This window comes from Zosterops lateralis (assembly GCF_965231275.1).
Source record: "Zosterops lateralis genome assembly, chromosome: 27".
NCBI classification, from domain to species: domain Eukaryota; kingdom Metazoa; phylum Chordata; class Aves; order Passeriformes; family Zosteropidae; genus Zosterops; species Zosterops lateralis.
In genome coordinates, this window is record NC_139787.1 from 1,520,793 (window position 1) to 1,548,724 (window position 27,932).

Below are 27,932 nucleotides of genomic sequence, written 5' to 3' on the forward strand. Positions count from 1 at the left end.
CACAGTGTGTCCCTCCCCGGGCCGTGTCCCGGCTGTCCCTCCGCCCCCGCGGTCTGTTCCGTTCCGTTCCGTTCCGTTCCGTTCCGTTCCGTTCCGTTCCGTGCCGTGCTGTGGAGGCCGAGCCGTGCCGAGCCGGGCCGGGCCGGGCCGGGGGCCGGGCGAGGCCGGGCATTGAGTGACGGGGAGCGGCCTCCAGGCCTGTCCCTCAGGCCGGCCCCCGAGGCGGGACGGGGATCCCCCCGCGGAGCCGGCCCGGAGCCCCACAGCCGCACCTTTGGGGGGCTCGGGGGGCCCTGGGGGGCCCCGCTCCGCTGCCCCGAGGCCGCCGGAGGAGCCGCCGGCAGCCGGGGATGGTGGCGGGGCCGGCCGGAGCGGGGCGGCGGCTCCGGGAGCCCTGACACAGCCTCCACCATGAGCCTGAGGCCTCCGCAGGCCCCGGACAGGTACGGGGGGCCGGGGAGCCCCCCAGGACACCCCTGGGGGGGATCTGGGGGGGATTCGGGGGGTTTGGGCTGGGGGGAAACCGGGCTGGGCTCGGGGTGGAGCCCCCGCTCCGGCCGCTCCGCCAGCGGGCGGGGGGGAGAGGGGTTTGAGGGGAAATTCTGGGGTTTGGGGGGAAATTGTGGGGGTTTGGAGTGAAATCATGAGGGTTTGGAGTGAATTTATGGGATTTTTGGGGGTTTGGGGGGTGAGGGGAGGGGGTTCGGCTCGTCCTGGAGCGCTCAGCCCGTTCCTCGGGGGAAAAGCGGCGATTTGGGGTGAAATTCTGGGATTTGGGGGTGAAATTCTGGGATTTGGGGGTGAGGGGAGGGGGCTCGGCTTGTCCCGGATTTCTTCACCCATCCCTGTGGTGTTTTGGGGTGAAATTCTGGGATTTTGGAGCTCTGGGGGTTCACAGAGTGAGCTCAGCCCTGTCTGCAGCTTTGACCCCCATTCCTTGGGGAAAAAGCGGCGATTTGAGGTGAAATTCTGGGATTTTGGGGCTCTGGGGGTTCACAGAGGGAGCTCAGCCCTGTCTGCAGCTTTGACCCCCATTCCTTGGAGGAAAAGCGGCGATTTGAGGTGAAATTCTGAGGTTTTGGAGTGAAATTCTGTGATTTTGGGGGGTTTAGGGGCGAGGGGAGGGGGCACGGCTCATCCCGGATTCCTTCACCTCATCCCTGCGGTGTTTTGAGGTGAAATTTGGGGGTTTTGGAGTGAAATTCTGGGATTTTGGGGCTCTGGGGGTTCACAGAGGGAGCTCAGCCCAGTCTGGAGCCTTGACCCCCATTCCTTGGGGGAAAAGCGGCGATTTGGGGTGAAATTCTGGGATTGTGGGGTTTAGAGGAGGGGGTTCATCTTGTCCTGGACCCCTCACCCCATCCCTGAAGTGTTTTGGGATGAAATTTTGGGATTTTGGGGTGAAATTCTGGGATTTTGAGGCTCTGGAGGCTCAAGGAGGGAGCTCAGCCCGGTGTGGAACCCTCAGCCCGTTCCTCGGGGGAAAAGAGGAGATTTGGGGTGAAATTTTGAGATTTTTGGGGGTGAAAATCTGGGATTTTGAGGCTTTGGGATTTGGAGGTAAAACTCTGGGATTTTGGGGTGAAATTATGGGATTTTTTTAGGGGTTTGGGGTGTTTAGGGAGGGGATTTGGCCCGTCCTGGAGCGCTCAGCCCGTTCCTCGGGGGAAAAGAGGAGATTTGGGGTGAAATTTTGAGATTTTTGGGGGTGAAAATCTGAGATTTTGAGGCTCTGGGATTTGGGGGTAAAACTCTTGGATTTTAGGGTGAAATCCTGAGGGTTTGGGGTGAATTTATGGGATTTTTTAGGGGTTTGGGGGGTTCAGGGAGGGGGTTCGGCCCGTCCTGGAGCGCTCAGCCCGTTCCTCGGGGGAAAAGAGGAGATTTGGGGTGAAATCCTGAGATTTTGGGGGTGAAACTCTGAGATTTTGAGGCTCTGGGATTTGGGGGTAAAACTCTGAGATTTTGGGGTGAAATTCGGGGATTTTGGGGTGAAATCCTGAGGGTTTGGGGGTAAAATTCTGTGATTTTAGGTGGAATTCTGGGATTTTGGGGTAAAACTCTGGGATTTTGGGGTGAAATTTTGGGATTTTGATGTGAAATTCTGTGATTTTGGGGTGAAACTCTGGGGTTTGGGATGAAACTGTGATTTGGGCGTGAAATTCTGTGATTTTTGTGGGTGAAACTGGGATTTTAAGGTAAAATTCTATGATTTGTGGGTGAAATTCTGGGGTTTTGGGGTGAAATTCTTGGATTTTGGGGCTCTGAGGGTTCAGGGGAAAGGAGTTTGAATCAGCTCCTGTCCCTGTGGTGTTTTGGGCTGAAATTCTGAGATTTTGGGCTGAAAATTTGAGATTTTGGACTGAAATTCTGAGATTTTGGAGGTTCTAGGAGGGCTCAGCCTGTCCCACCCCATCCCTGCAATATTTTGGGATAAAACTCCCTGATTTTGGGAGTGGAATATCCCAAACCATTCTGATTTTTGGGATATTCCCAGTATCTGGGAATTGGCTTTTCCCTGGATTATTTTGCTCCATTTTAAGCCAAATTTGGGGATTTTTTTGTGGGGTAAATCCTGGAAAATCCCATTTATTTTTTCCCACATGGAATTGGGTGAAAAAATGAGGAATTTGGGGCCTTGGGAGAGAAGCAAATCCTGGGAATTTCAGGGATTATTTTCCCACCAAATTCCAGGGATTTTTTCCCACTCCATCCCAAATTATTCCTGGAATTCCCTGTCCTGGTTTATTTGGGATTTTTGGGATAAATCCTGGATTTTATCCCAGATTTTTCCATGGATTTCTCACCCCTGGGATGGTGGGAATGTCCTTGGGATTGGAATTTTTAGGGATTTTTAAAAGGATCTTTTCCATTCCAAATTACTCCAGGAGTTCCCTGTCCTGATTTATTTGGGATTCTTGGGGTAAATCCTGATTTTATCCCAGATTTTTCCATGGATTTCTCACCCCTGGGATGGTGGGAATGTCCTTGGGACTGGAATTTTTACAGATTTTTAAGGATTTTTGGGATCTTTTCCATCCCAAACCATTCCAGGACTCCTTATTCTGATTTATCTTGGATTTTAGGGATAAATCCTGAATTTTATCCCAGATTTTTCCATGGATTCCTCACCCCTGGGATGGTTGGAATATCCCTGGAATTAGAATTTTTAGGGATTTTTTTTTTTAGTATCTTTTCCACTCCAAATTACTCCAGGAATTCCCTGTCCTGATTTATTTGGGATTTTTTGGATAAATCCTGGATTTTATCCCAGATTTTTCCATGGATTTCTCACCCCTGGGATGGTGGGAATGTCCTTGGGATTGGAATTTTTACAGATTTTTAAGGATTTTTGGGATCTTTTCCATCCCAAACCATTCCAGGACTCCTTATTCTGATTTATCTTGGATTTTTTGGGATAAATCCCGATTTTATCCCAGATTTTTCCATGGATTTCCCATCCCTGGGATGGTGGGAATGTCCCTGGGATTGGAATTTTTAGGGATTTTTTTAGGATCTTTTCCATTCCAAAGAATTCCAGGATTCCCTGTCCTGATTTATTTGGAATTTTTCGGGATAAATCCTGGATTTTATCCCAGATTTTTCCACGGATTCCCCACCCCTGGAATTACCCAATTCCTGGAAATCAGGAAAAAAAATTCCCAGAAATTTTAAAATTCCCTCCCAGCCACAGAATTCCAGAAATTCCCTGGGAAAAATCAAACTAAAAAAGGCTCCCCCGGGGCCAGGGAATTCCCAGGTGAAACCAGCTCTGCCACTTCCCAGGTTTTTCCAGGAGTTCTTTCCTGTTAATCATTAAACGCTGGGAATTCTCTGGGCTGGGACTGGGAGAGGCTTCCTGGAGAATTCCTGGGAAAAAAAAAACAACCAAAAAACTCCAAAAAAACCCAGCAAAATACTCAAAAATATCCAGAAAAAAAAAATCAGATTTTTAATATTTGGGGTCGTCCCATTGGGATCCATTTCTAAAATAGGTTTGGGAATTTTTAGCTGAAAAATCACATTTAAAGCACTAAAAATGAGGAATAAATTCTGATTTTCCAACATTTCTGACCATTGGAATCCTTTCCAAAATGGGTTTGGGAATTTCCAGGTGAAAAATCCACCAAAATCTGGGATAAATTGCATTTAAAGCACTAAAAATGGGCAAAAATTCCCATTTTTCAACATTTCTGACCCCTGGATTTCTTCTCAAAATGAGTTTGGAATTCCCAGCTGGAAAATCCCACAGAAACTTGGTTTAAAACAGGAGAAATGAGAAAAAATTCTAATTTTACATAATTTCGGACCTTTGGGTTCCTTCCCGAAAGAAATTTGGAATTCCCAGCTGGAAAATCCCACCAAAATCTGGGATAAATCAGGATTTAAAGCACTAAAAATAAGAAAAAAATTGCCATTTTTCTCCCCTGTCTGTGATTTTCCCCTGGAGTTTCCCAGGGAGCCGCAGCCCCCGGCAGGGAGGGCAGGAAAATGTTACAAAATCCGAGGAGAAAGAAATTCCAGAGGGATCCAAACCCCTGGAATTGCTCCCAGAACTGGCCAGTGCCGTGGGAATGTGGGGAAAAATATCAAATAATTCCCTGAGATCCCAAAGGGTTTTATTTGTTTGGGGATTGAAAATGTTTTTGTGTTGGTTGGGGGGAAAAGGATTTGGGAGTTTGGAGGTTTTGGTGGAAAAGTTGGGGGGAATTTGGGGGTTTTTGGTTCATGGGAGAGTTTGGGGTTTTGAGTCTGGGATGAGTCACCTCCCAGATCCTCCAAACCCACAAAATTACAGAGTTTTACCCCAAAATCCCAGAATTTCACCCCCAAATCCCAGAATTTCACCCCAAAATCCCAGAATTTCACCCCAAATCCCAGAGTTTTACACCAAAATCCTTGAGTTTTACTCCAAAATCCCAGTATCACCCAAAAATCACAGAATTTTACCCCAAATCCCAGAGCTTTACCCCAAAATCCCAGAGTTTTACCCCCAAATCTTGGAATTTAACCCCAAAATTCCGGAGTTTTACCCCCAAAATCCCAGAATTTCACCCCCAAATCTCAGAATTTCACCCCAAATCCCAGAGTTTTACACCAAAATCCCAAAGTTTTACTCCAAAATCCCAGTATCACCTAAAAATCTGAGAGTTTCACCCCAAATCCCAGAGCTTTACCCCAAAATCCCAGAGTTTTACCCCCAAATCCTGGAATTTAACCCCAAAATTCCAGAGTTTTATCCCCAAAATCCCAGAATTTCAGCCCCAAAATCCCAGTTTTATCCCCAAATCCCAGTTTCACCCCAAAATCTCAGAATTTCACCCCCAAATCCAGAGTTTTATCCTAAAAATCCCAGAATTTGATCCCAAAATCCCATAATTTTATCCTAAAATCCCAAAATACCAGTTTTATCCCCGAATCCCTGAGTTTCACCCCAAAATCCCAGAGTTTTATCCCAAAATCCCAGAATTTCACCCCACAAATCCCAGTTTTTCTCCCCAATCTCAGAATTTTACCCCAAAATCCCAGAATTTCACCCCCAAAATACCAAAGTTTTATCCCAAAATCCCAGAGCTTTACCCCAAAATCCCAGTTTTACCCCCAAATCCTGGAATTTTACCCCCAAATCCCAGAATTTCACCCCAAAATCGCAAACTTTCCCCCCAAAATCCCAGTTTTCCTCCCTGATGTCAGAATTTTACACCAAAATCCCAGAATTTTACTCCAAAATCCCAGAATTTCCCCCCAAAATCCCAAATTTTCCCCCAAAATTTCCCCCCAAAATCCCAGAATTTTCCCCCAAAATCCCCAAATTTCACCCCAAATTCCCCAAATTTCTCCCAGGATTTTTTGTGATCTGTAGATAAAACCTCAGGACCGAGATTTTGGGGCAATTCTGATCAAATTTACCTGTTTCAAACTGGGATTTTTTGGGGAAATTTGGGGATTTTTTGGGGAAATTTGGTTATTTTGGGGGGGAATTTGGTTATTTTGGGGGGAATTTGGTTATTTTTGGGGGGAATTTGTGGAATTTTTGGGGAATTTGGGGATTTTTTTGGGGAATTTGTGGAATTTTGGGGCAATTTGGGGATTTTTGGGGAACCAGGAAAGGGAGAACCGGGTTGGGACGAGACCTTTGGGAGTCGCCGTGGCCCGGCCGCCCCCGAGGCAATTAAGGAGCTTTAATTAATCCCAATTAAATGACTTTTTTATAGCCTCGTTAATCCCCAGCTGCTCCCAGAAGGGGCAGAAAAAACCTCTGGATCCCTTTGGATCATCTCTGGGTTTTTAAAAAAATCCTGAAATTGTGATTTGGACAAGAAAAAACATCTTGGGGATGATAAAATCTCCAAATTTGGGGGAAAAAATAACAAAAATAAAGAGATTTTTGTTGTGGGTTGACCTGGGGTTGGGATAATCCTGAGGGTTAATCCTGATTTTCCTCCAGATTGGCCGGGGCAGTGTCCAGGTCTGGTGGAAAAAAAAAAAGGGGATGGGGTTGGAAAAGGTGGAAAAAATGGGGCTGGAAAATCCTTGGGTTTGGAAAAGGTGGAAAAAAAGGGCTGGAAAATCCTTGGGTTTGGAAAAGGTGGAAAAAAAGGGCTGGAAAATTCTTGGGGTTGGAAAAGGTGGAAAAAGAGGTTTTCTGGAAAATTCTTGGGGTTGGAAAAGGTGGAAAAAATGGGGCTGGAAAATCCTTGGGGTGGGAAATGGTGGAAAAAGAGATTTTCTGGAAAATCCTTGGGGTTGGAAAAGGTGGAAAAAAGGGTTTGGAAAATTCTTGGTGTTGGAAAAGCTGGAAAAAGAGGGGCTGGAAAATCCTTGGGGTTGGAAAAGGTGGAAAAAGAGATTTTCTGGAAAATCCTTGGGGCTGGAAAAAATGGAAAAAAAGGGGCTGGAAAATCCTTGGGGTTGGAAAAGGTGGAAAAAAAGGGGCTGGAAAATCCTGAGGGATTTTTTTTCCTGAGATTTTTTATGTCCCTTTTGGGGGGCTCAGCCTGGAGAAAAAGAGATTTTCTGGGGAATTCTGGCCTTTTCCATGGAAAATTTGGGATCTGATCCCAAAGAATGGGACAGGACAAGAGGGAACGGCCTCGAGCTGGACCGGGGAGGAAATTTGGGATGATTTTTCCATGGAAAAAGGGTCGGGAATCATCAGGAGGGGCTCAGGGAGGTGAATCCCCATCCCTGAAGGGAATTCCTGGAGATTCCTCTGGCTCTTCCTCAAGAAAAGGGGAATCTGGGTTGGAATTGGGAATTTTTCCATGGAAAAAAGGTTTGGGAAGTGTCGGGAGGGGCTCAGGGAGGTGTCCAAGGAATTCCTGGAGATTCTTGTGGCTCATCCCAGAGAAAAGGGGGATCCAGGGGGGATTTTGGGATCCTCCAGGGGAAATTTGGGATCTGATCCCAGGGAACGGGACAGGACAAGAGGGAACGGCCTCGAGCTGGGCCAGGGGGGGAAATTTGGGATGATTTTTCCATGGAAAAAGGGTCAGGAACCACGGGAAGAGGTCGGATCCCCATCCCTGGAGGGAATTCCTGGAGATTCTTGTGGCTCATCCTCAAGAAAAGAGGGATCTGGGTTGGAATTGGGAATTTTTCCATGGAAAAAGGGTCAGGAAGCATCAGGGAGGGGTTGGATCCTCATCCCTGGAGGTTTCCAAAGGAATTCCTGGAGATCCCTCTGGACGTCCCTGTGGTGGCCACACCTTGGACCGGCCTCTCCATGGATGGGGAATTCCCAGAGTGGCCGGAGAGTGACCAGGGGTGGTGTCCAGCTGTTCCTGAATTCCCAAAAATTCCCAAATTCCTCCTGGCAGGTTGAGCAGCCTCTCCTCTGCCCTGGGCGAGTCCCCCTCGGAGAGAAGGTCCCCCGGCCACCACCGGCAGCCCTCGGACACCTCCGAGTCCACAGGTGGGAGTTCTGGGAATGGTCACTCCCAGTGGTCACTCAGGGTCAGGGGTGGGGTCCTGGAGCTTCTCGTGCTCCTGGAATGGTGGGGTTTGGGAATTTGGGGCTGTGGAGTCCAGGGGTGTGGGTGGACACCAGACCTGGAGGTCAGGGGTGGACAATGACCACAAGGTCAGGGCTGGCCACAGAATCTTGAGGTCAAGGGTGGACAATGATCCCAAGGTCAGGAGTGGCCACAGGATCTGGTGGTCAAGAGTGGATGATGACCCACCCTGAGGTCATGGACCTGCTGGTCAAGGGTGGATGATGATCCAAATGTCATGGATGGCCACCAGACCTGGAGGTCAAGGACTGACAATGACCCCAAGGCTATGGATGGCCGCCAGACCTGGAGGTCAAGGGTGGATGATGACCCCAAGGTCATGGACCTGCTGGTCAAGGCTGGACAATGACCATGAGGTTGTGGGTGGCCACAGGATCTTGAGGTCAAGGGTGGACAGTGACCATGAGGACAGGAGTGGCCACAGGATCTGGTGGTCAAGGGTGGATGATGACCACAAGGTCATGGACCTGGTGGTCAGGGGTGGAAAGTGACCATGAGGTCAGGAGTGGCCACAGGATCTGGTGGTCAAGAGCTACTGGTGACTCCAAGGTCATGGATGGCCACCAGACCTGGTCAAGAGTGGATGATGACCCCAAGGTCATGGACCTGGTGGTCAAGGGTGGACAATAACCGTGGGGTTAGGGGTGGCCACAGGATCTGATGGTCAAGGGTGGACAATGATCCTAAGGTCATAGGTGGTCACAGGGTCTGGTGGTCAAGAGTGGATGATGACCCCAAGGTCATGGACCTGGTGGTCAAGGGCTGACAATGACCCCAAGGTCATGGATGGCCACAGGATATGATGGTCAAGGCTGGACAATGACCCCGAGGTCTTGCAGCCCCTGGAGCCGGGGGGTTCCCCAGAGCCAAACCTGGACTCCGGAGCCTCATTCCCTCCTCTTCCTCCTGTCCCCATGTCTGTGTGTCCATATGTCTGTCTGTCCCCGTGTCCATGTGTCCATCTGTCCCCGTGTCCCCATATCCGTGTGTCCATGTCCCCTCAGGGCTGGTGCAGCGCTGTGTGATCATCCAGCGGGACCAACATGGCTTCGGCTTCACCGTCAGCGGCGACCGCGTGGTGCTCGTGCAGTCCGTGCGCCCAGGTGGGGACACGGCCGGACACGGGGCTGGACACGGCTGGACACGGGGCTGGACACGGCTGGACATGGGGCTGGACACGGGGCGGGACATGGCCGGACACGGGGCTGGACACGGCTGGACACGGGGCGGGACACGGCCGGACACGGGGCTGGACACGGCTGGACACGGGGCTGGACAATCCCTGGGGAGCCTCAGGCTGGGGGAGAAAATGGGGGGGAAATGGGGGCAAAATGGGGGAGAAAATGGGAACGTGAGGGGGAAAATGAGGGAGGAAATGGCAGGAACATGACAGGGAAAATGGGGGAGAAAATGGGAGAGGAAATAGAGGGAACGTGAGGGGAAAAATGGGGAGAGAAAATGACAGGAACGTGAGGGGGAAAATGGGGGCAAAAATGGGGGAGAAAATGGCAGGAATGTGAGGAGGAAAATGGTGGGAAATGGCAGGAACGTGAGGGAGAAAATGAGGGGACCTTGAGGGGTAAAATAGCAGGAAAATGAGGAGCAAAATGGGGGAGAAAATGGTGGGAACATGAGGGGTAAAATGGCAGGAAAATGAGGGGTAAAATGGGGGAGAAAATGGCGGGAACGTGAAAGGGAAATGGGGGAGAAAATGGCGGGAACATGAGGGAAAAAATGGCGGGAAAATGGGGGAGAAAATGGCGGGAACATGAGGGAGAAAATGAGGGGAACTTGAGGGGTAAAATAGCAGGAAAATGAGGGACAAAATGGGGGAGAAAATGGTGGGAACATGAGGGGTAAAATGGCAGGAAAATGAGGGGTAAAATGGGGAAGAAAATGGCGGGAATGTGAAAGGGAAATGGGAGAGAAAATGGCGGGAACATGAGGGAAAAAATGGCGGGAACATGAGGGGGGGAAATGGAGCAAAAATGGGGGAGAAAATGGCAGGAGCATGAGGGAGAAAATGAGGGGAACTTGAGGGGTAAAATAGCAGGAAAATGAGGGACAAAATGGGGGAGAAAATGGTGGGAACATGAGGGAAAAAATGGTGTGAACATGAGGGAGAAATGGGGGAGAAAATGGCGGAAACATAAGGGGGAGAAGGGGAGAGAAAATGGTGGGAACGTGAGGGAGAAAATGGCGGGAACATGAGGGGGAAAATGGGGAGAAAATGGGGGACAAAATGGGGGCAAAAATGGATGAGGAAATGGCAAGAACATGAGGGAGGAAATGGAGAAAATGGGGAGGAAATGGCAGGAACATGAGGGGGGAAATGGAGAAAATGGGGAGGAAATGGCAGGAACATGAGGGGGGAAATGGAGAAAATGGGGAGGAAATGGCAGGAACATGAGGGGGGAAATGGTGGGAACGTGACAGAGAAAATGGAGAAAATGGCAGGAACATGATGGGGAAAATGGGGACAAAAATGGGTGAGGAAATTGGTGAGAACATGAGGGGGGAATTGGGAAAGAAAATGGGGAGAACATGAGGGAGAAAATGGGGAGAATATGAGGAGAACATGAGGGGGAAATGGGGACAGAAATGGGGGAGGAAATGAGGGAGGAAATGGTGGGAACATGAGGGGGAAAATAGCAGGAAAATGAGGGGTAAAATGGGGGAGAAAATGGGGAGAACATGAGGGAGAGAATGGGAGAGGAAATGGGGGAATTATGAGGGGGGAAATGGGGGAGAAAATGGCAGGAACGTGAGGGGTAAAATGACAGGAACATGAAGCAGAAAATGGTAGGATAATGGGGGAGAAAATAATGGAAAAATGAAGGGAGAAAATGATGGGAACACGAGGAGTAAAATTGGGGAGAAAATAGGTGAAAAGTGAGGGGAAAAATGTCTGGAACGTGAGGGGGAAAATGGCAGGAAAATCCAGATGATGGAGGGAAAATGAAAGGAAAATGGCAGGAAAATGGAGAAAATACAGGAGGAAATGTGGAGAGAAAGACAGAAAATGGGGGGAAAGGAAATAAAAATGGGAAAAATTAAGAAAACATGGGAGAAATGATGGGAAAGTGTGGGGAAAATGTGGGAAAAATGGGATTTTCCTTGTGGAGTGTTCCCAGTTTGGGGGGGTTTGAGGGACTGGAAAAATCCCTGTGGAATATTCCAGGAAAATTTGGGATTTGTTCTATTCCCTGTCTGCAGGTGGGGCTGCCATGAGAGCCGGGGTGCAGGAGGGGGACAGGATTGTCAAGGTTGGCATTGCCAAATTCCCTTCTATATTCCCAAATTTCCCTTTCCCACATTCCCAAATTTCCCTTCTATATTCCCAAATTTCCCTTTCCCACATTCCCAAATTTCCCCTCGCAAATTTCCCTCCCCACTTTCCAAAATTTCCCTCCCACATTCCCAAAATTCCCTTTCTCACATTCCCAAAATTCCCTTTCTCACATTCCCAAAATTCCCCTCCCACATTCCCAAATTTCCCTTTTCATATTCCCAAATTTCCCCCTCCCACATTCCCAAATTTCCCCCTCCCACATTCCCAAATTTCCTTTCCCACATTCCCAAATTTCCCTTCCCACATTCCCAAATTTCCCTTCTCCACCCTCATGGAGAAAATTCCTGGGAAAATCCCCATTTTCCAGCTGGGAGTCCTGGAATTCCATCAGCAAAACCCAAGAATTCCTTAAGAAACCCCAAAATTCCAGCAGGAAAACTCAAAATTCCAGCAGGGAAACCCAAAATTCCAGCAGGAAAACTCAAAATTCCAGCAGGGAAACCCAAAATTCCAGAGGAAAACCCAAAATTCCCAAAATTCCAGCAGGAAACCCAAAATTCCAGAGGGAAACCCAAAATTCCAACAGGGAAACCCAAAATTCCACAGGAAAACCCAAAATTCTGGAGGAAAACCCAAAATTCCAGAGGGCAAATTCAAAATTCCAGCAGGGAACCCCAAAATTCCAGAGGAAAACTCAAAATTCCAGCAGAGAATCCCAAAATTCCAGTGGGGAAACCCAAAACTCCAGTCGAGGATCCCAAAATTCCCCCAGGGGAATCCCAGATCCCTCCAGGAGATCCCAAAATTCCCATTTTCCAGCCCTTTTCCCCCATTTTTTCCCTTTTTTTCCAGGTGAACGGGACAATGGTGACCAACAGCTCCCACCTGGAGGTGGTGAAGTTGATCAAATGTGAGTATGAGACTGAAATTCCTGGGAATTCTCCTCCCATTCCATGGAAAAATTGTGGATTTGGGATAAAAGGAGAACATTTTCCATCCTCTGGGAATTTTCCAATCCTTTTTCCTGTGTTTTTTTTCCAGGAAATATTTTTTATTTTATCCCAAATCCTTAAATTTCATCCCAAATTCTCCCCAAACTTTCCACCTGGAAATTTTTTTCTTGTAATTTTTTTCCTGGAAAATGTTTTCTCACCTCCTTATCCCAAATATTTCCTGGATAAATCCTTTTCCCCCTCATTTTTCCTGGAAATTTCTCCTGGAAATCCTCCTCACTCCCTTTTCCCAGGTTTTTGTTTGGAATCCCACTCACCCTTTACGCCAAATTTTTCCAGGAAATTCTTCTTATTTCATCCCAAATCCTTCTTAATTTTTATCCCATTTTTTTCCAGGAAATTCTTCTTATTTCATCCCAAATCCTTCTTAAATTTCAATCCTTTTTTTTCCAGCAAATCCTTCTTATTTCATCCCAAATCCTTCTTAAATTTCAACCCAAATTTTTCCAGGAAATCCTTTATATTTCATCCCAAATCCTTCTTAAATTTCCTCCCATTTTTTCCCAGGAAAAATCCTTCTTATTTCATCCCAAATCCTTCTTAAATTTTTTCCCAGGAAATCCTCCTCACTCCAATTTCCTCTGAGATTTATTTTCTCCTCCTGGAATTTTTTCTTCTCAATTTTCCCTCCTCCTCTCATCCCCTTTATCCCAAACTTTTCCTGGACTTTCTCCTGACATTTCCCATTTTATTTTGTTTATTTTTATTTCCAGCCGGTGCTTACGTGGCGCTGACCCTGCTGGGCTCCCCCCCCGGGCCCGGGGGCGTTTCGGGCTCTCAGCAGGAGCCGGAACCTTCGGGATGTTCCCAACGGATCACCGAGCCCAGGCCCTTCCAGGTGAGACACAATTCCACAGGGGAGCACACAATTCTTTGAGGTGATCCCAACCCTCCCTTTCCCATTATTCCCATTATTCTCATTCCCATCATTCCCATCTTTCCTATTCTCATTATTCCCATTATTCTCATTATTCCCATTATCCCCACATTCCCATCATTGCCACCATCCCCACCATTCTTGTTATTCCCATTATCCCCATTATCCCTGTTATCCCCATTATCCCCATTATTCCCATCATTCCCATTATCCCCATCATTCCCATCATTCCCCCCATCCCTATTATCCCCATTATTCCCATCATTCCCATTATCCCCATCATTCCCATCATTCCCCCCATCCCTATTATCCCCATTATTCCCATCATTCCCATTATCCCACCATTCCCATTATCCCACCATTCCCATCATTCCCATTCCTATCATCCTCATTCCTATCATTCCCATCATTCCAATCCTTCCCATTATTCCCATTCCCATTATTTCTATTTTTCCCATTCCCTTTATCTCCACCATTGCCATCATTCCCATCATTCCCATCACTTTCATCATTCCCATTATTCCCATTATTGCCGTTCCCATTATCTCCACTATCCCCACCATTCCCACTATTCCTATTATTCCCATTCCCATTATCCCTGTCACTCCCATTTTTCCCATTTTCCCCATTTTTCCCATTCCCACTATCCTCACCATTCCCATTATCCTCATTATTCCCGTTATTCCTGTTATTCCCATTATCCCCACTATTCTCACCATTCCCATTATCCCCATTATCCTCATTATTCCCGTTATTCCCGTTATTCCCATTATCCCCACTATTCTCACCATTCCCATTATCCCCATTATCCCCATCATCCCCATTATCCCCATTATTCCCATTATCCCACTATTTCCACCATTCCTGTTATTCCCACCATTCCCATTACTCTCATTATCCCCACCATTCCTATTATTCCCATTATTCCCACTATCCCCATTATTCCCGTTATCCCACCATCCCCATTATCCCCCCATTCCCATTATCTCCCCATTCCCATTATCCCCATTATCCCACCATTCCCATTCTTCCCATTCCCACCATTCCCATTATCCCCACTATTGCCCCTCCCATCGTCCTCTCCATTCCCATTATTCCCATTATCCTTGTTATCCCCGTTATTCCCATTCCCATTATCTGTATTATTCCCTTTATCCCCATTTTCTCATTCTCATTATCCCCACCATTCCTATTATTCCCATTATTCCCATTATCCCCATTATCCCCATTATTCCCATTATCCCCCTATTTCCACCATTGCTGTTATTCCCACCATTCCCATTATTCCCATTCCCATTACTCTCATTATCCCCACCATTCCCAATATTCCCAATATTCCCATTATTCCCATTATTCCCACTATCCCCATTATTCCCACTATCCCACCATCCCCATTATCCCCCCATTCCCGTTATCCTTATTATCTCCATTATCCCCATTCCCACTATTCCCATTTTTCCCAATATTCCCATTATTCCCACATTCCCATTATTCCCACTGTTCCCATTTTTCCCAATATTCCCATTATTCCCATTATTCCCACTATCCCACCATCCCCATTATCCCCCCATTCCCGTTATCCTTATTATCTCCATTATTCCCACTATTCCCATTTTTCCCACTATTCCCATTATTCCCATTATCCCGTGGCCCTCAGGACCCGGAGGTGCAGAAGCACGCGGCGCAGATCCTGCGGAACATGCTGCGCCAGGAGCAGGCCGAGCTCCAGGTATGGCCACAATCCCTCTTCTCTCCCTCTTTTCTTCCTCTTTTCCCACTTTTTTTCTTCTTTTCCCACTTTTTTCCTAATTTCCCCCCCCCCGTTTTCCCACATTTTTCCCCACTTTCTTCCCTCTTTTTCCCCGTTTTCCCCATTTTTCTCCCATTTTTTTCCCACGTTTTTCCAACTTCCCCCCCTCATTTCCCGCTTTCCCCCTTTTCCCACTTTTTTCCTTTTCTCCACTTTTTCCCCTCACTTTGTTCCTCTTTTCCCACTTCTTTCCAATTTTTTCCCAATTTTCCCCCACTTTTTTCATTTTCCTTTTCCACTCCTTTCCCACTTTCCTCCCTCCTTTTCCCACTTTTTTCCTTTTCTCCACTTTTTCCCCTCACTTTGTTCCTCTTTTCCCACTTCTTTCCAATTTTTTTTCCAATTTTTCCCCACTTTTTCCCTCTTCTTTCCCACTTTTCCCACTTTCCCCCTCACATTCCAATTTTTCCCTCCTCAATTTCCAATCTCTTCCCACTTTTCCCTCTTTTCTCCTACTTTCTTCCCTCTTCCCTCACTTTTTTTCCCTTTTTTTCCTGCTTTCCCCCTTTTTTCCCCATTTTTCCACACTTTCTTCCCTCTTTTCTCACTTTTTCCTCATTTCTTTCCCTCTTTTTTCCATATTTTTCTCCCTCAGTTCCCAATTTTTTTCCCTCTTTCCACTTTTCCCCACTTTCTTCCCTGTTTTCCCATTTTTCCCATTTTCACCTCAATTTCCAATTTTTGGGGGGACTTTTTGGGATTTTTTTAATTCTCCTTAGGGTTTTTTTGGGATTTTTTTTTTTTTTTTTTGCCAATTTTTGGGGATATGTTGGGGATTATTTTGGGCTTTTTCGGGTGATTTTTTTTGGCGATTTTTGGGGCGATTTTGGTAATTTTTGGGGCAATTTTTTTTGAAATTTTTTTTATAATTTCTTTTATTTTCTGAGATATTTTTGGGACCAGAATAATGATAAATCCCCTTTCCCCAGCGTTTCCAGGAGCTGCTGCACAGGAACCCCTGGGGGGATTTTTGGGGTGGATTTTTTTTTTGATTTTTAAAGTTTTCATCAGGATTTTTTTGATTTTGAGGATTTTTTTTGGGATTTATTTTTCATTTTGGCCAATTTTGGGGGGATATTTATGGGATTATTTTGAGGATTTTTAAAGTGATTTTGGGCGATTTTGGGGCAATTTTTGGGTGATTTTTTGGGACAATTTTGGGGTTTTTTACGCGATTTTTGGGGCGATTTTTTGGGGAATTCTTTTATTATTATAATTTTTATTTTCTGGGATATTTTTGGGACCAGAATAATGATAAATTCCCTTTCCCCAGCGTTTCCAGGAGCTGCTGCACAGGAACCCCTGGGGGGATTTTTGGGGGGATTTTTTGGCGGGAATTTTTTGGGGATTTAAAAAAATTTTCTTTGGTATTTTTCTGAATTTTGTGGAATTTTTTTTTCGATTTTGGGGAATTTCTGGGAATATTTTTGGGATTATTTTGGGGTTTTTTTCGGTGATTTTTGGGGCGATTTTGGTGATTTTTGGGGCGATTTTTTGGCCGATTTTTTCAGGATTTTTTTAACATTTATTTTTTATTTTCTGGAATATTTTAGGACCAGAATAATCATAAATTCCCTTTCCCCAGCGTTTCCAGGAGCTGCTGCACAGGAACCCGGGACTTTTGGGGGGAGATTTTTTCTTAATTTTCTTTTTAATTTTCTTGTGGATTTTGAGGATTGTTTTGGGATTTATTTTTTATTTTGGGCAATTTTTGGGAATATTTATGGGATTATTTTGAGGATTTTTAAAGTGATTTTGGGCGATTTTTTGGACGATTTTTGCGGGTTTTTACGCGATTTTTGGGGCGATTTTTTCAGGAATTTTTTTAATTTTAATTTTTTATTTTCTGGGATATTTTGGGACCAGAATAATGATAAATTCCCTTTTCCCCAGCGTTTCCAGGAGCTGCTGCAGAGGAACCCGGGCGCGGGCGTGGAGGAGCAGCTGGAGGGGACCCGGCGCCGCCTCAACCAACTGAGGCTCAAAATCCAACAGGAGACACACGGGGGGGCCCTGGTGGGACACGGGAATTTGGGGGTTTTCTGGGAATTTTGGGAATTTAGGGACATTCTGGGAATTTTGGGGATTTGGGGAAATTTTGGGAATTTTTTGGGAATTTTTCAGGAAATTTTTGAGAATTTTTTTGATTTTTTTGGAGAATTTTTCAGAAGTTTTTTGATTTTTTTTCAAATTTTTCAGGGTTTTTTGAAATTTTTTTAAAAATATTTTTGGAATTTTTTTGGGAAATCTTCGGGGGATTTTTTGGGAAATTTTTGGGTATTTTAAAATATTTTTTTTGGTATTTTTGGGGGAATTTTTTTTGGGATTTTTAGGGGGAATTTTGGGAAACCAACTGAGGCTCAAAATCCAACAGGAGACACACGGGGGGGCCCTGGTGGGACATGGGGAATTTGGGGGTTTTTTGGGAATTTTGGGAATTTAGGGACATTCTGGGAATTTTGGGGATTTGGGGAAATTTGGGGAAATTTTGGGAATTTTTTGGGAATTTTTAAAAAATTTTTAGTCATTTTTTTGGTGAAATTTTGGAATTTTTTTGGAATTTTTCTTTTGAATTTCTGGGAAGATTTTTGAAATTTTTGGGGGAATTTCTGGGAAATTTTTGTTGGAATTTCTGGGAATTTTCTGGGAATTTTGGGGAATTTTGAGAATTATTTGGGATTTTTTTTGAAAATTTGTGGGAATTTTTGTGGGATTTTTTTTTGGAATTTGGGGTATTTTGGGGGGATTTTGGGATTTTTGGGGGGAATTTTTTTTTAATTTTAGGGAAATTTTTTTGGAAATTTTTGGGAATTTGAGGAATTTTTTCGGAATTTTGGGAAAACTTTTGAGAATTTTGGGGGTTTTTTTTGGAATTTTGGGGTATTGGGAATTTTGGAGGATTTTTTGAGAATTCTCGTGGAATTTTTTTGAATTTTGGGGGGGAATTTTTTGGGCTTTTTTTTTTAACTTTGGGGAAATTTTTTTTTTTTTCATTTCTGGGAATATTTTTAGGGATTTTTTTCCCCTTTTTCCCCCAGGATTTGGAGGCAGAAGTGTTTGGGGTCCCAGGCTCGGGCTCGGCCTCTCCACAACTCCCAGGAAAATATTCCAGGAATTCCCAGGACGGGGAAACGGGGCTGGAACCCAGCGAGGTGAGCACGGAATTCCCAGGAAAAAATGGGAAAAGTCCAGGAAAAAATTGGGAAAATTGGGGGGAAAATTGGGGGAAAAATTCAGGAAAATGGGGAGAAAATTGCAGGAAAAGTTTGGGGGAAGAGGAAGGAAAATTCAGGAAAAATTGGGGAAAATAGGAGGAAAAATTCCAGGGAAAAATTGGGAAAAATGGGGGGAGATTCCCGGAAAAATTCGGGAAGATGGTGATAAAATTCCAGGAAAAAATTGGGAAAATTGCAATAAAATTCCAGAAAAAATTTGGGAAAATTGAGGGAAAATTCCAGGATAAAAATAAAAAAAAAAAAAAAAAAAAAAAAAAAAAAAAAGGGAAAAAATGGGGGGAAAATTCCAGGAAAAATTTGGGGAAAGAGGAAGGAAAATTCAGGAAAAATTGGGGAAAAATTCCAGGAAAAATTCAGGGAAAATAGGAGGAAAAATTCCAGGGAAAAATTGGGAAAAGGAAGGGGAAGTTCCAGGGAAAAATTGGGGAAAATCTGGGAAAAATTTGGAAAAAGGAGGGGAAAATTCAGGAAAATTTGGGGAAAATAAGAGGAAAAATTCCAGGGAAAAATTTGGAAGAGGAATGTGAAAAATTCAGGAAAAAGGGGAGAAAAATCCAGAGAAAAATTGGGAATATTCTGGGAAAGACAGGAGAAAAGGGTGGGAAAATTCCAGGAAAAAAAAATTTGGGAAAATTCCAGGAAAAATCCAGGAGAGGGGGAAACAGTTCCAGAGGGTGGGAAAATTCCCCTAAAATTCCCCCAAAAATTCCATTTTCCTTTTCCCTCTCTGGAAGTTTTTCCTTGGGAAATTTTAGGAAATTTGAGAATTTTGAGGGAATTCGGGAATTCTGAAGAAATTTGGGATTTTTTTAGGAATTTTGAGAATTTAGAAGAATTTGGGAATTCTGAGGAATTTGGGATTTTTTTAGGAAATTTGGGAATTTTTGGGAAATTTAAGAATTTCAGGGAATTTTGAAGAAATTTGGGAATTCTGAAGATATTTGGGAATTCTGAGGGAATTTGAGAATTTTTAGGAAAATTGGGAATTCTGAAGAAATTCAGGAATTTTGAAGAAATTTGAGGAATTTTTGGGAAATTTGGGAATTCTGAAGGAATGCGAGAATTTTCAGGAATTTGAGAATTTTGATATATTTGGGAATTTTGAAGGAATTTTGAGGATTTGAGTTGTTTTTTTCTGGCTCCTGATCCCAAATTTCCCTTCCAGGGCTCCCAGACGGGGAATTTTGGCTTTTCCCGACCCGACAGCCCCAGGGGCTCCCCCACGGATCAGGTGGGGATGGAAAGCCTGGAAAATCCGGGAAAAATCCCAGAAAAATCCTGGAAAAGTGTGGGAAAATCTGGAAAAATTCCTGGGAAATTCTGGGAGAAATTCTGGGAAAAGTTCTAGAAAATCCCAGAAAAATCTGGCAAAAATCTGGGAAAAAAATCCCAGAAAAATCCCAGAAAAATCTGGCAAAAATCTGGGAAAAAAATCCCAGAAAAATCCCAGGACAATCTGGGAAAAATCTTAAAAAGTCTTGGAACTATCTGGGAAAAATCTGAGGAAAATCCGGAAAAAATCCTGGAAAATTCTGGGAAAAATCCCAGGAAAAAAAAAATCCTGGAAAAATTTTGAGGGGGGGAAAAAAGGTCTGGAAAAAATCCAGGGAAAATCCCAGAAAAATCTGAAAAAAAATCCTGGAAAAATACCAGAAAAATCTGGGGAACATCCTGGGAAAAATCCTGGGAAAAAATCCTGGGAAAATCCCAGGATAAAAAAATCCTGGAAAAATCCTGGAGGGGGGGGAAAAAAGGTCTGGAAAAAATCCAGGAAAAATTCTGGGAAAAATCTGGGAACAATCTGGGTAAAATCCCGAATAAATCCAGGAAAATTCCTGGGACAATCTGGGAAAAATCCTGGAAAAATCCTGGAGAATTCTGGGAAAAATCCAGAAAAAAATCTTGGAAAATCCTGGAAAAATCCCTGAAAAATCTATAAAAATTCCTGGGAAATTCTGGGAACAATCCAGAAAAAAAAATCCCAGGAAAAATCTCTAAAAAGTCCTGGAAAAACCTGGGGGAAAATCCCAGGGGAAAAAAAATCCTGGAAAAATCCTAGAGGAAAAAAAAAAAAAAAAAAAGTCTGGAAAAAATGCAGGAAAAAAATCCTAAAAAATCCCAGGAAAATCTGGGAAAAATCTTAAAAAGTCTTGGAACAATCTCGGAAAAATCTGAGGAAAATCCGGAAAAAATCCAGGAAAAATCCTGGGGAAATTTCAAGAAAAATCTGGGAAAAATTAAAAAAAAAATCTGGGGAAAAATGTGGGAAAATTCCCAGGAAAATCTGGGGGGAAATGTGGGAAAAATCCTGGGAAAATTTGGGGGAAGTCCCAGAAAAATCCTGGAAAAAATCGTGGAAAAATGCAGGGAAAATCTGGGAAAAAATCAGGGAAAAATCCTGGAAAAATCTGGGGAAAATTCTGGGAAAAATCCCTGGAAAAATCCCCAAAAAATCTCAGGGAAATCCTGGAAAATCCTGGGAAATTCTGGGAAAAATCCGGGAAAAATCCCGGGAAATTCCCATGGGGAAAAAAAAAAAAAAAAATCCTGGAAAAATCCTCGGGGGGGTAAAAAAAAGGTCTGGAAAAAATACAGGAAAAATTCTGGGAAAAATCTGGGAACAATCTGGGTAAAATCCCGAATAAATCCAGGAAAATTCCTGGGACAATCTGGGAAAAATCCTGGAAAAATCCTGGAAAATTCTGGGAAAAATCCAGAAAAAAATCTTGGAACAGTCCAGGGAAAATCTGGAAAATTCCGAAACAATCTGTGGAAAATCCCAGAAAAATCTCAGAAAAATCCTGGAAAAAATCCCCCAAAAATCCAGGAAAATTTGGAAAAAAATCCCAGAAAAATCAGGGGAAAAAATCCCAGAAAATTTTGGAAAAATCCCTGAAAAATCCTGAAATTCCCCCAGGGATTCCTGAGTTTATTCCCAGATTTTTGATGAATTTTTGGGTTTTTTTGGAACAGGGATCGGGGAGGCCCCAAATCATCGGCCCCGAGGAGGATCCTGAGCCTGGAGGGGCCAACGAGGTGAAAAATGGGGAAAAAAGGGGGAAAAAAGGGGAAAAAATTGGGGAAAATTGGAAAAAAAATGGGGAAAATGGGAAAATTTGGGAGAAAATGGGAAAAATTGGAAGAAAAATGGGGAAAAAAAGGGGAAATTGGTGAGAAAATTGGGGAAAAAAGGGAAAAATGGGGGGAAAAAAGGGAATTTTGGGATGGGAATTCTGGGGGAAAATGGGAATTTTTTGGGGTTGGGAATTCCTGGTGGGATTTGGGAGATTTTTGGGAGATTTTTGGGAATTCCTGGTGGAATTTTGATGGGATTTTTGGAATTTGGGGAATTCTTGATGTGGAAATTTGGGGGATTTTTTGGGAATTCTTTGTGGGATTTTTTTTGGGAATTTTTAGGAATTCCTGGTGGGAATTTTGGGAATTCATGATGGGGTTTTCAATAGGATTTTGGGAATTCTGTGTGGGATTTTTGGAGGGATTTTGGGGAATTCTTGGAGGGATTTTGGGGAATTCTGGTGAAATTGGGGACTGGGAATTTGAGAAGATTTTGGGGGGATTTTTGGGAATTTCTGATGGGGTTTTCAAAGGGATTTTGGGAATTCTGGTTGGATTTTCAAAGGGATTTGAGGGAATTTTGGGGATTCCTGGTGGGATTGGGAATTTTTTTGGGATTCCAGATGGGATGTTTGGGAAATCCTGGTGGGAATTTGGGAATTTCTGCTGGAATTGGGGATTGGGAACTCCTGGTTGGAATTTTGGGGGAGTTTTGGGGAGAGTTTTGGGGTTTCAGGGATTTTTTGGTGGGATTTTGGGAATTCCCAGCCTTCTCTTCCTTGTTTTATTTGGGATTTTTTTGGGAAAATTTTCATTTTAAACTCCTCCCAACTCCATTTTTTCCCCATGAATTCCCTCTGGATTTCTCAGGGAATTTTAGGAGCTGGAAATTCCCTGAAAATTCCCATTTTTTTGTGTCTTTTCCCAGAGCGATTCCGTGTTCCAGGATTTGGGGATCCTGAAATCCCGCCCGGCTCATCTCGGGGTTTTCCTCAGGTTCCTTTTCTCCCAGGCTGATCCCACTCCTCTGGTGAGGAATTCCTGCAAATTCCCAACATTCCCACCTTTTCTCCCAAAATTCCCCAAATTCCCAGATTTTTCCTGTATTTTCCCTGGTTTTTCTCCTGTATTTTCCCCATTTTTTTGCTTTTTCCCCTGATTTTTCCCTGTTTTTCCCCTGATTTTTTTTCCCTGTTTCCCCCCATTTTTTTCCCTGATTTTTCCCAGATTTTCCCTGTTGCTTCTCTGTTTTTCCCCCAGTTATTCCCCAGTTTTTTCCCTGTTTTTTTCCCATATTTTCCCCCATTTTTCCCACTTTTCCCTATTTCCCCCATTTTCCCCCCATTTCCCCCAAAATTTCCCCATATTTTTCCCTATTTTTCCCCCATTTCTCCCCCATTTTTCTCCTATTTCCACCCCATTTTTTCCTGTTTTTTCCCCTTTTTTCCCCCATTTCCCCCCCATTTTCTGCCATTTATCCCCCATTTTCCCCCATTTTCCCCATATTTTTTCCCCATTTTTCCCCCATTTTTCCCCATTTGTTCTGTTTTTCCCTCGGATTTTTCCTTGGTTTTCCCCCAATTTTTTCCCCATTTTTCCCCAGATTTTTCCCAGATTTTTCCCAGATTTTTCCAAGATTTTCCCCCCGTTTTCCCCCAGATTTTTCCTCCTTTTTTCCCTGTTTTTTCCTCTTCTTTTCCCCCCCTTTTTCCCCCCGGATTTTTCCCAGATTTTCCCCTGTCTTTTCCCCATTTTTTCCCCTTTTTCCCCATTTTCCCCCCATTTTCCCCCTATTTTCCCCCCATTTTCTCACCATTTTTCCCCATTTTCCCCCATTTTTTCCTCAATTTTCCCCCATTTTCCCAATTTCTCTCACATTTTTCCCCTTTTTCCCCCCTTTTTTTCCCCATTTATTTCCCATTTCCCCCCCCATTTTCCTGTTTTTTTCCCCATTTCCCCCATTTTCCCCATTTTGCCCTGATTTTTCCCCATTTTTCCCCCCATTTTTCCCTTGATTTTTCCCTGCTTTTTCCCAGATTTTTCCCAGATTTTTCCCAGACTTTTTCCCCAGATTTTTCTTGTTTTTCCCCAAATCCTCCCCATTTTTTCCCCATATTTTCACATATTTTTTCCCCATTTTCCCCATATTTTTCCCCATTTTTCCCGTTTTCCCCATATTTTCCCCCATTTTCCCCCCATTTTTTCCCCATTTTTTCCCTGATCTTTTCCCCATTTTTCCCCATTTTTTCCCAGATTTCCCCCCATATTTTTCCCCATATTTTCCCCCATTTTCCCCCCATTTTTTCCCCATTTTTTCCCTGATCTTTTCCCCATATTTCCCCATTTTTTCCCAGATTTCCCCCCATATTTTTCCCCATATTTTCCCCATTTCTCCCCCATTTATTCCCAATTCTTTCCCCATATTTCCCTCCATTTTTTCCCAGATTTCCCCCCATTTTTCCCCATTTTTTCCCAGATTTTTCCCCCATTTTCCCCTACATTTTTCCCCATTTTTCCCTGATCTTTTCCCCACTTTTCCCCAGATTTTCCCCCATATTTTCCCCCATTTTCCCCCATCTTTTCCCCACTTTTCCCCACTTTTCCCCACATTTTCCCCCATATTTTCCCCCAGATTTCCCCCAGATTTTCCCCATTTTTTCCCAGATTTTCCCCCATATTTCCCCCCATTTTTTTCCCATTTTTCCCCTAATTTTTCCCCCTATTTCCCCGCTATTTTCGGTATTTCCCGTGCTGTTTCGCAGCTGTTCCACCTGTGCAGTGAGGTGTGGCTGCAGCAGAGCAGCCCCCGGGAGAGCCGCGCCCTGGCCAGGGACATCTGGGGCCTCTTCCTCGACACCGGCGCGGTCAGCGAACACACACTGGGATTTTTGGGGGAGTTTGGGGGAGTTTAGGGAATTTTGGGGGATTTTGGGGGGATGTTCTGGGATTTGGGGAAATTTTGGGGGGATTTCCTGGGATTTTGGGGGATTCTGGGGGGATTTTGGGGGGATTTTGGGGAATTTTGGGGGGATTTTGGGGGGATTTGGGGAAATTTTGGGGGGATTTTCAGGGATCTGGGGAATTCTGGGGGGGATTTTCTGGGATTTTTGGGGGGATTTGGGGAAATTTTGGGGGGATTTGGGGAAATTTTGGGGGGATTTTCTGGGATTTGGGGAAATTTTGGGGGGATTTTGGGGAATTTTTGGGAATTTTTGGGGGGATTTTCAGAGATTTGGGGAAATTTTGGGGGGATTTTGGGGAATTTTGGGGGGATTTTCTGGGATTTTGGGGGATTCTGGGGGGATTTTCAGGGATTTGGGGAAATTTTGGGGGGATTTTGGGAAATTTTGGGGGGATTTTGGGGGGGATTTTCTGGGATTTGGGGAAATTTTGGGGAATTTTGGGGGGATTTTGGGGGGATTTTCTGGGATTTTGGGAAGAATTCCAGGGATTTTCTGGGATTTTTTGGGATTTCAGGGGGCAATTCTGGGATTTTTGGGGGCAATTCCTGGGACATTTTGGGATTTTGGGTGATTTTCTGGGATTTTGGGAAGAATTCCAGGGACTTTTTGGGATTTTTGAGAGCAATTCCAGGGATTTGGGAAGGATTTTCAGGAATTTGGGGAGGATTTTCTGGGATTTTTGGAGATTTTTGGAGGATTTTGGGAGGAATTCCAGGGATTTGAGAGGATTTTCTGGGATTTTGGGAAGAATTTCTGGGATTTGGGGGGAATTCTCAGGATTTTGGGGGCAATTCCTGAAATTTGGGGAGGATTTTAAGGAATTTTGGGAAGATTTTCTGAGATTTTCCAAGGTTTTGGAAGGGATTTTAAGGAGAATTTTCCAGGATTTGGGGAAGAATTTTGGGAAATTTAGGAAGATTTAAAGGAATTCGGGGAGGATTTTGAGGAATTTGGGGAGGATTTTGAGGAATTCTGGGATTTTGGGAGGATTTTCCAGGATTTTGTGAGATTTTCAGGAATTTTGGGTGGATTTTAAGGAATTAGGGAGGAATTTCAGGATTTTGGGTGGATTTTGGGAGGATTTTTCAGGATTTTGGGATGGATTTTCCAGGATTTTGGGATGGATTTTCCAGGATTTTGTGAGATTTTCAGGAATTTTGGGAAGATTTTCAGGATATGGGGAAGAATTTCAGGATTTTGGGCGAATTTGGGGAGAATTTTTCAGGATTTTTCCAGGATTTTGTGAGATTTTCAGGAATTTTGGGTGGATTTTAAGGATATGGGGAAGAATTCCAGGATTTTGGGTGGATTTGGGGAGGATTTTCAGGAATTTTGGGATTTTTTTCCCCTTTTTTTTCAGCCCCTGCGGGTGAAGGTTCCGGAGCCTCTCCTGGCTGAGCTCGGTGAGTTCAGACATTTCCCTCAATTCCCACAAAATTCAAAGAGATTTTTCCCTCAAATCCCAAAAAAAATCCCCAAAATTTTTTAAAAAAATCAAAAAACCAAAAAAAAATTCCCAATTTTTCCTAAATTTTAAAAAATTCCAGCTCTAATTTTCCACTTTCTGGCCTGAAAAACGATCCCAAAATTCCCAATTTTTATCCCAAGACCAAAAAGGACATTTCCCCAGTTTTCCCAAAAATTCCCCAAAAAAGTCCCAAATTTCCCAAAATTCCAAAAACTTTGGGCTCCAATTGAGATTCCAGCCCTGAAAATTGATCCCAAATTTCCCAATTTTCCTGATTTTTTCCAAATTTTCCCCCAAAATTTCCCTGAATTCCCAAAAAATAAAAAAAAAAATTTAAAAAAAATCTGAAAAAAATAAAAAAATAATTAAAAAAAAATCCCAAATTTCCCAATATTTTAAAAACTTTGGGTTCCAATTGGGATTCCAGACCCAAAGAATGATCCCAAATTTCCCAGAATTCCCAAATTTCCCAATTTTTTCCCCAATTCCCAGAAACTTTGGGCTCCAATTTTCCACTTCCCGACCTGAAAAACGATCCCAAAATTCCCCAAAATCCCCCAACTTTTCCTGGAATCCCAAAAATCTGAGGACAGGAAAGTTGGGGAGGAACTCTGGAATGAAGGGAATTCCCAAATTTCCCTCAATTCCCAAAAAAATTCCCCCCAAAAATCCCAAATTTTCATCAATTTTCAAAAAAATTCCCCAAAAAAATCCCCCAAAAATAAAAAAAAGAAATCCCCGAAAATGCAAAAAAAAAATCCCCAACAATGCAAAAAAAAATCCAAAAAACTCCAAAATTTCCCTAAATTTAAAAAAATCGAGTTCCAGTTGGGATTCCAGACCTAAAAAACCATCCCAAATTTCCCAAAATTTCCCAAAATTCTCAAAAATCCCCGATTTTTATCCCAAATTTCCAGATCTGCCTCTCCGGGGCGGGGAGGATATTCCCCCAAAATTCCCCAAAATTCACAGATTTTCCTGAATTCCCAAAAAATTTGGGCTCCAATTGGGATTCCAGCCCTGAAAACTGATCCCAAATTTTCCAAAATTCCCCAAATTTTTCTTGAATTCCCAAAAAAACTCCCAAAAAACTCCAAAAAAGTCTCCCAACAATCCCCCCAAAAAATCCCCCAAAATTCAAAAAAAATCCCCCAAAATTAGAAAAATTCCAAAATTTTCCTAACTCTAAAAAAATCCAAGTTCCAATTGGGATTCCAGACCTAAAGAAAAATCCCAAATTTCCCAAAATTCCCCAAATTCCCCAACTTTTCCCTGAATTCCCAAAAAACTCCAAAAAAAATCCCCCAAAAATCCAAAAAAAAGCCCCAAAAATCAAAAAAAATTCTAAAAAACTCCACAATTTCCCTAAATTAAAAAAAAAAATAGTTCCAATTGTTATTCCAGACCTAAAAAACCATCCCAAGTTTCCCAAAATTTCCCAAAATTCTCAAAAATCCCCGATTTTTATCCCAAATTTCCAGATCTGCGTCTCCGGGGCGGGGAGGACGCGCGGGCGGCGCTGCTCGAGGCCCAGAGCTTCGTCCTGCCCCAGATCCACGAGCAGCTCCAGGAGTACAGGTGGGGAAAAATCAAATTTTGGGGGATTCTGAGCATTCCCAATCCCCTTTTTTCCCCCTTTTTTCCCCATTTTCCCCCCTTTCTGCCTGTTTTTTTTCATTTTTCCCGATTTTTTTCCTCATTTCCCCCCATTTTTCCCCCACTTTTCCCCACATTTTTCCCCCACTTTTCCCTCCAATTTTTCCCCTTCTCTCCATTTTTTTCCCATTTTTTCCCCATTTCCCTCATTTTTCCCTTCTCTCCCTATTTCTTTCCCCGATTTTCCCAATTTCCCCTCATATTCCCCCCTTCTCTCCCTGTTCTTTTTCCCATTTTTCCCCCATTTTTTTCCCATTGTTTCCCCCACTTCCCCCCTATTTTCCCTGGTTTTTTTCCCAGATTTTTTCCCCATTTCCCCCCCTATTTTCTCCCTGTTTTTTTCCCATTTTTCCCCCATTTTCCCCCCATTTTTCCCCTTTTCTCCCTGTTTTTTCTTCCCATTTCTCCCCCATTTCTCCCCCATTTCCCCCTATTTTCCCCCCCATTTCCCCCCCCCATTTTCTCTCCCATTTTCCCCAATTTTTCCCCTTCTCTCTCTGTTGTTTTTCCTCATTTTCCCCCATTTT

General features: G+C 43.9%; 1 protein-coding gene across 1 annotated transcript in view; it reads left to right on the forward strand.

Moving 5' to 3' along the window:
• Positions 1 to 389: 389 nt before the first annotated feature.
• Positions 390 to 27,932, forward strand: part of ARHGEF11 (Rho guanine nucleotide exchange factor 11) — a gene marked incomplete at its 3' end in the record, with an annotated part of 80,039 nt that continues 52,496 nt past the window's right edge. The window contains exons 1-15 of the mRNA XM_083878843.1: positions 390 to 443; positions 7,821 to 7,915; positions 9,020 to 9,118; positions 11,232 to 11,281; positions 12,160 to 12,217; positions 13,034 to 13,158; positions 14,855 to 14,926; positions 16,901 to 17,023; positions 18,046 to 18,159; positions 19,409 to 19,474; positions 21,217 to 21,279; positions 22,247 to 22,348; positions 24,081 to 24,182; positions 25,642 to 25,684; positions 27,231 to 27,327. Coding sequence (XP_083734969.1) covers positions 412 to 443; positions 7,821 to 7,915; positions 9,020 to 9,118; positions 11,232 to 11,281; positions 12,160 to 12,217; positions 13,034 to 13,158; positions 14,855 to 14,926; positions 16,901 to 17,023; positions 18,046 to 18,159; positions 19,409 to 19,474; positions 21,217 to 21,279; positions 22,247 to 22,348; positions 24,081 to 24,182; positions 25,642 to 25,684; positions 27,231 to 27,327 — 1,241 coding nt within the window. The 5' untranslated portion in view covers positions 390 to 411. The remainder of the gene's footprint in view (positions 444 to 7,820; positions 7,916 to 9,019; positions 9,119 to 11,231; positions 11,282 to 12,159; positions 12,218 to 13,033; positions 13,159 to 14,854; positions 14,927 to 16,900; positions 17,024 to 18,045; positions 18,160 to 19,408; positions 19,475 to 21,216; positions 21,280 to 22,246; positions 22,349 to 24,080; positions 24,183 to 25,641; positions 25,685 to 27,230; positions 27,328 to 27,932) is intronic.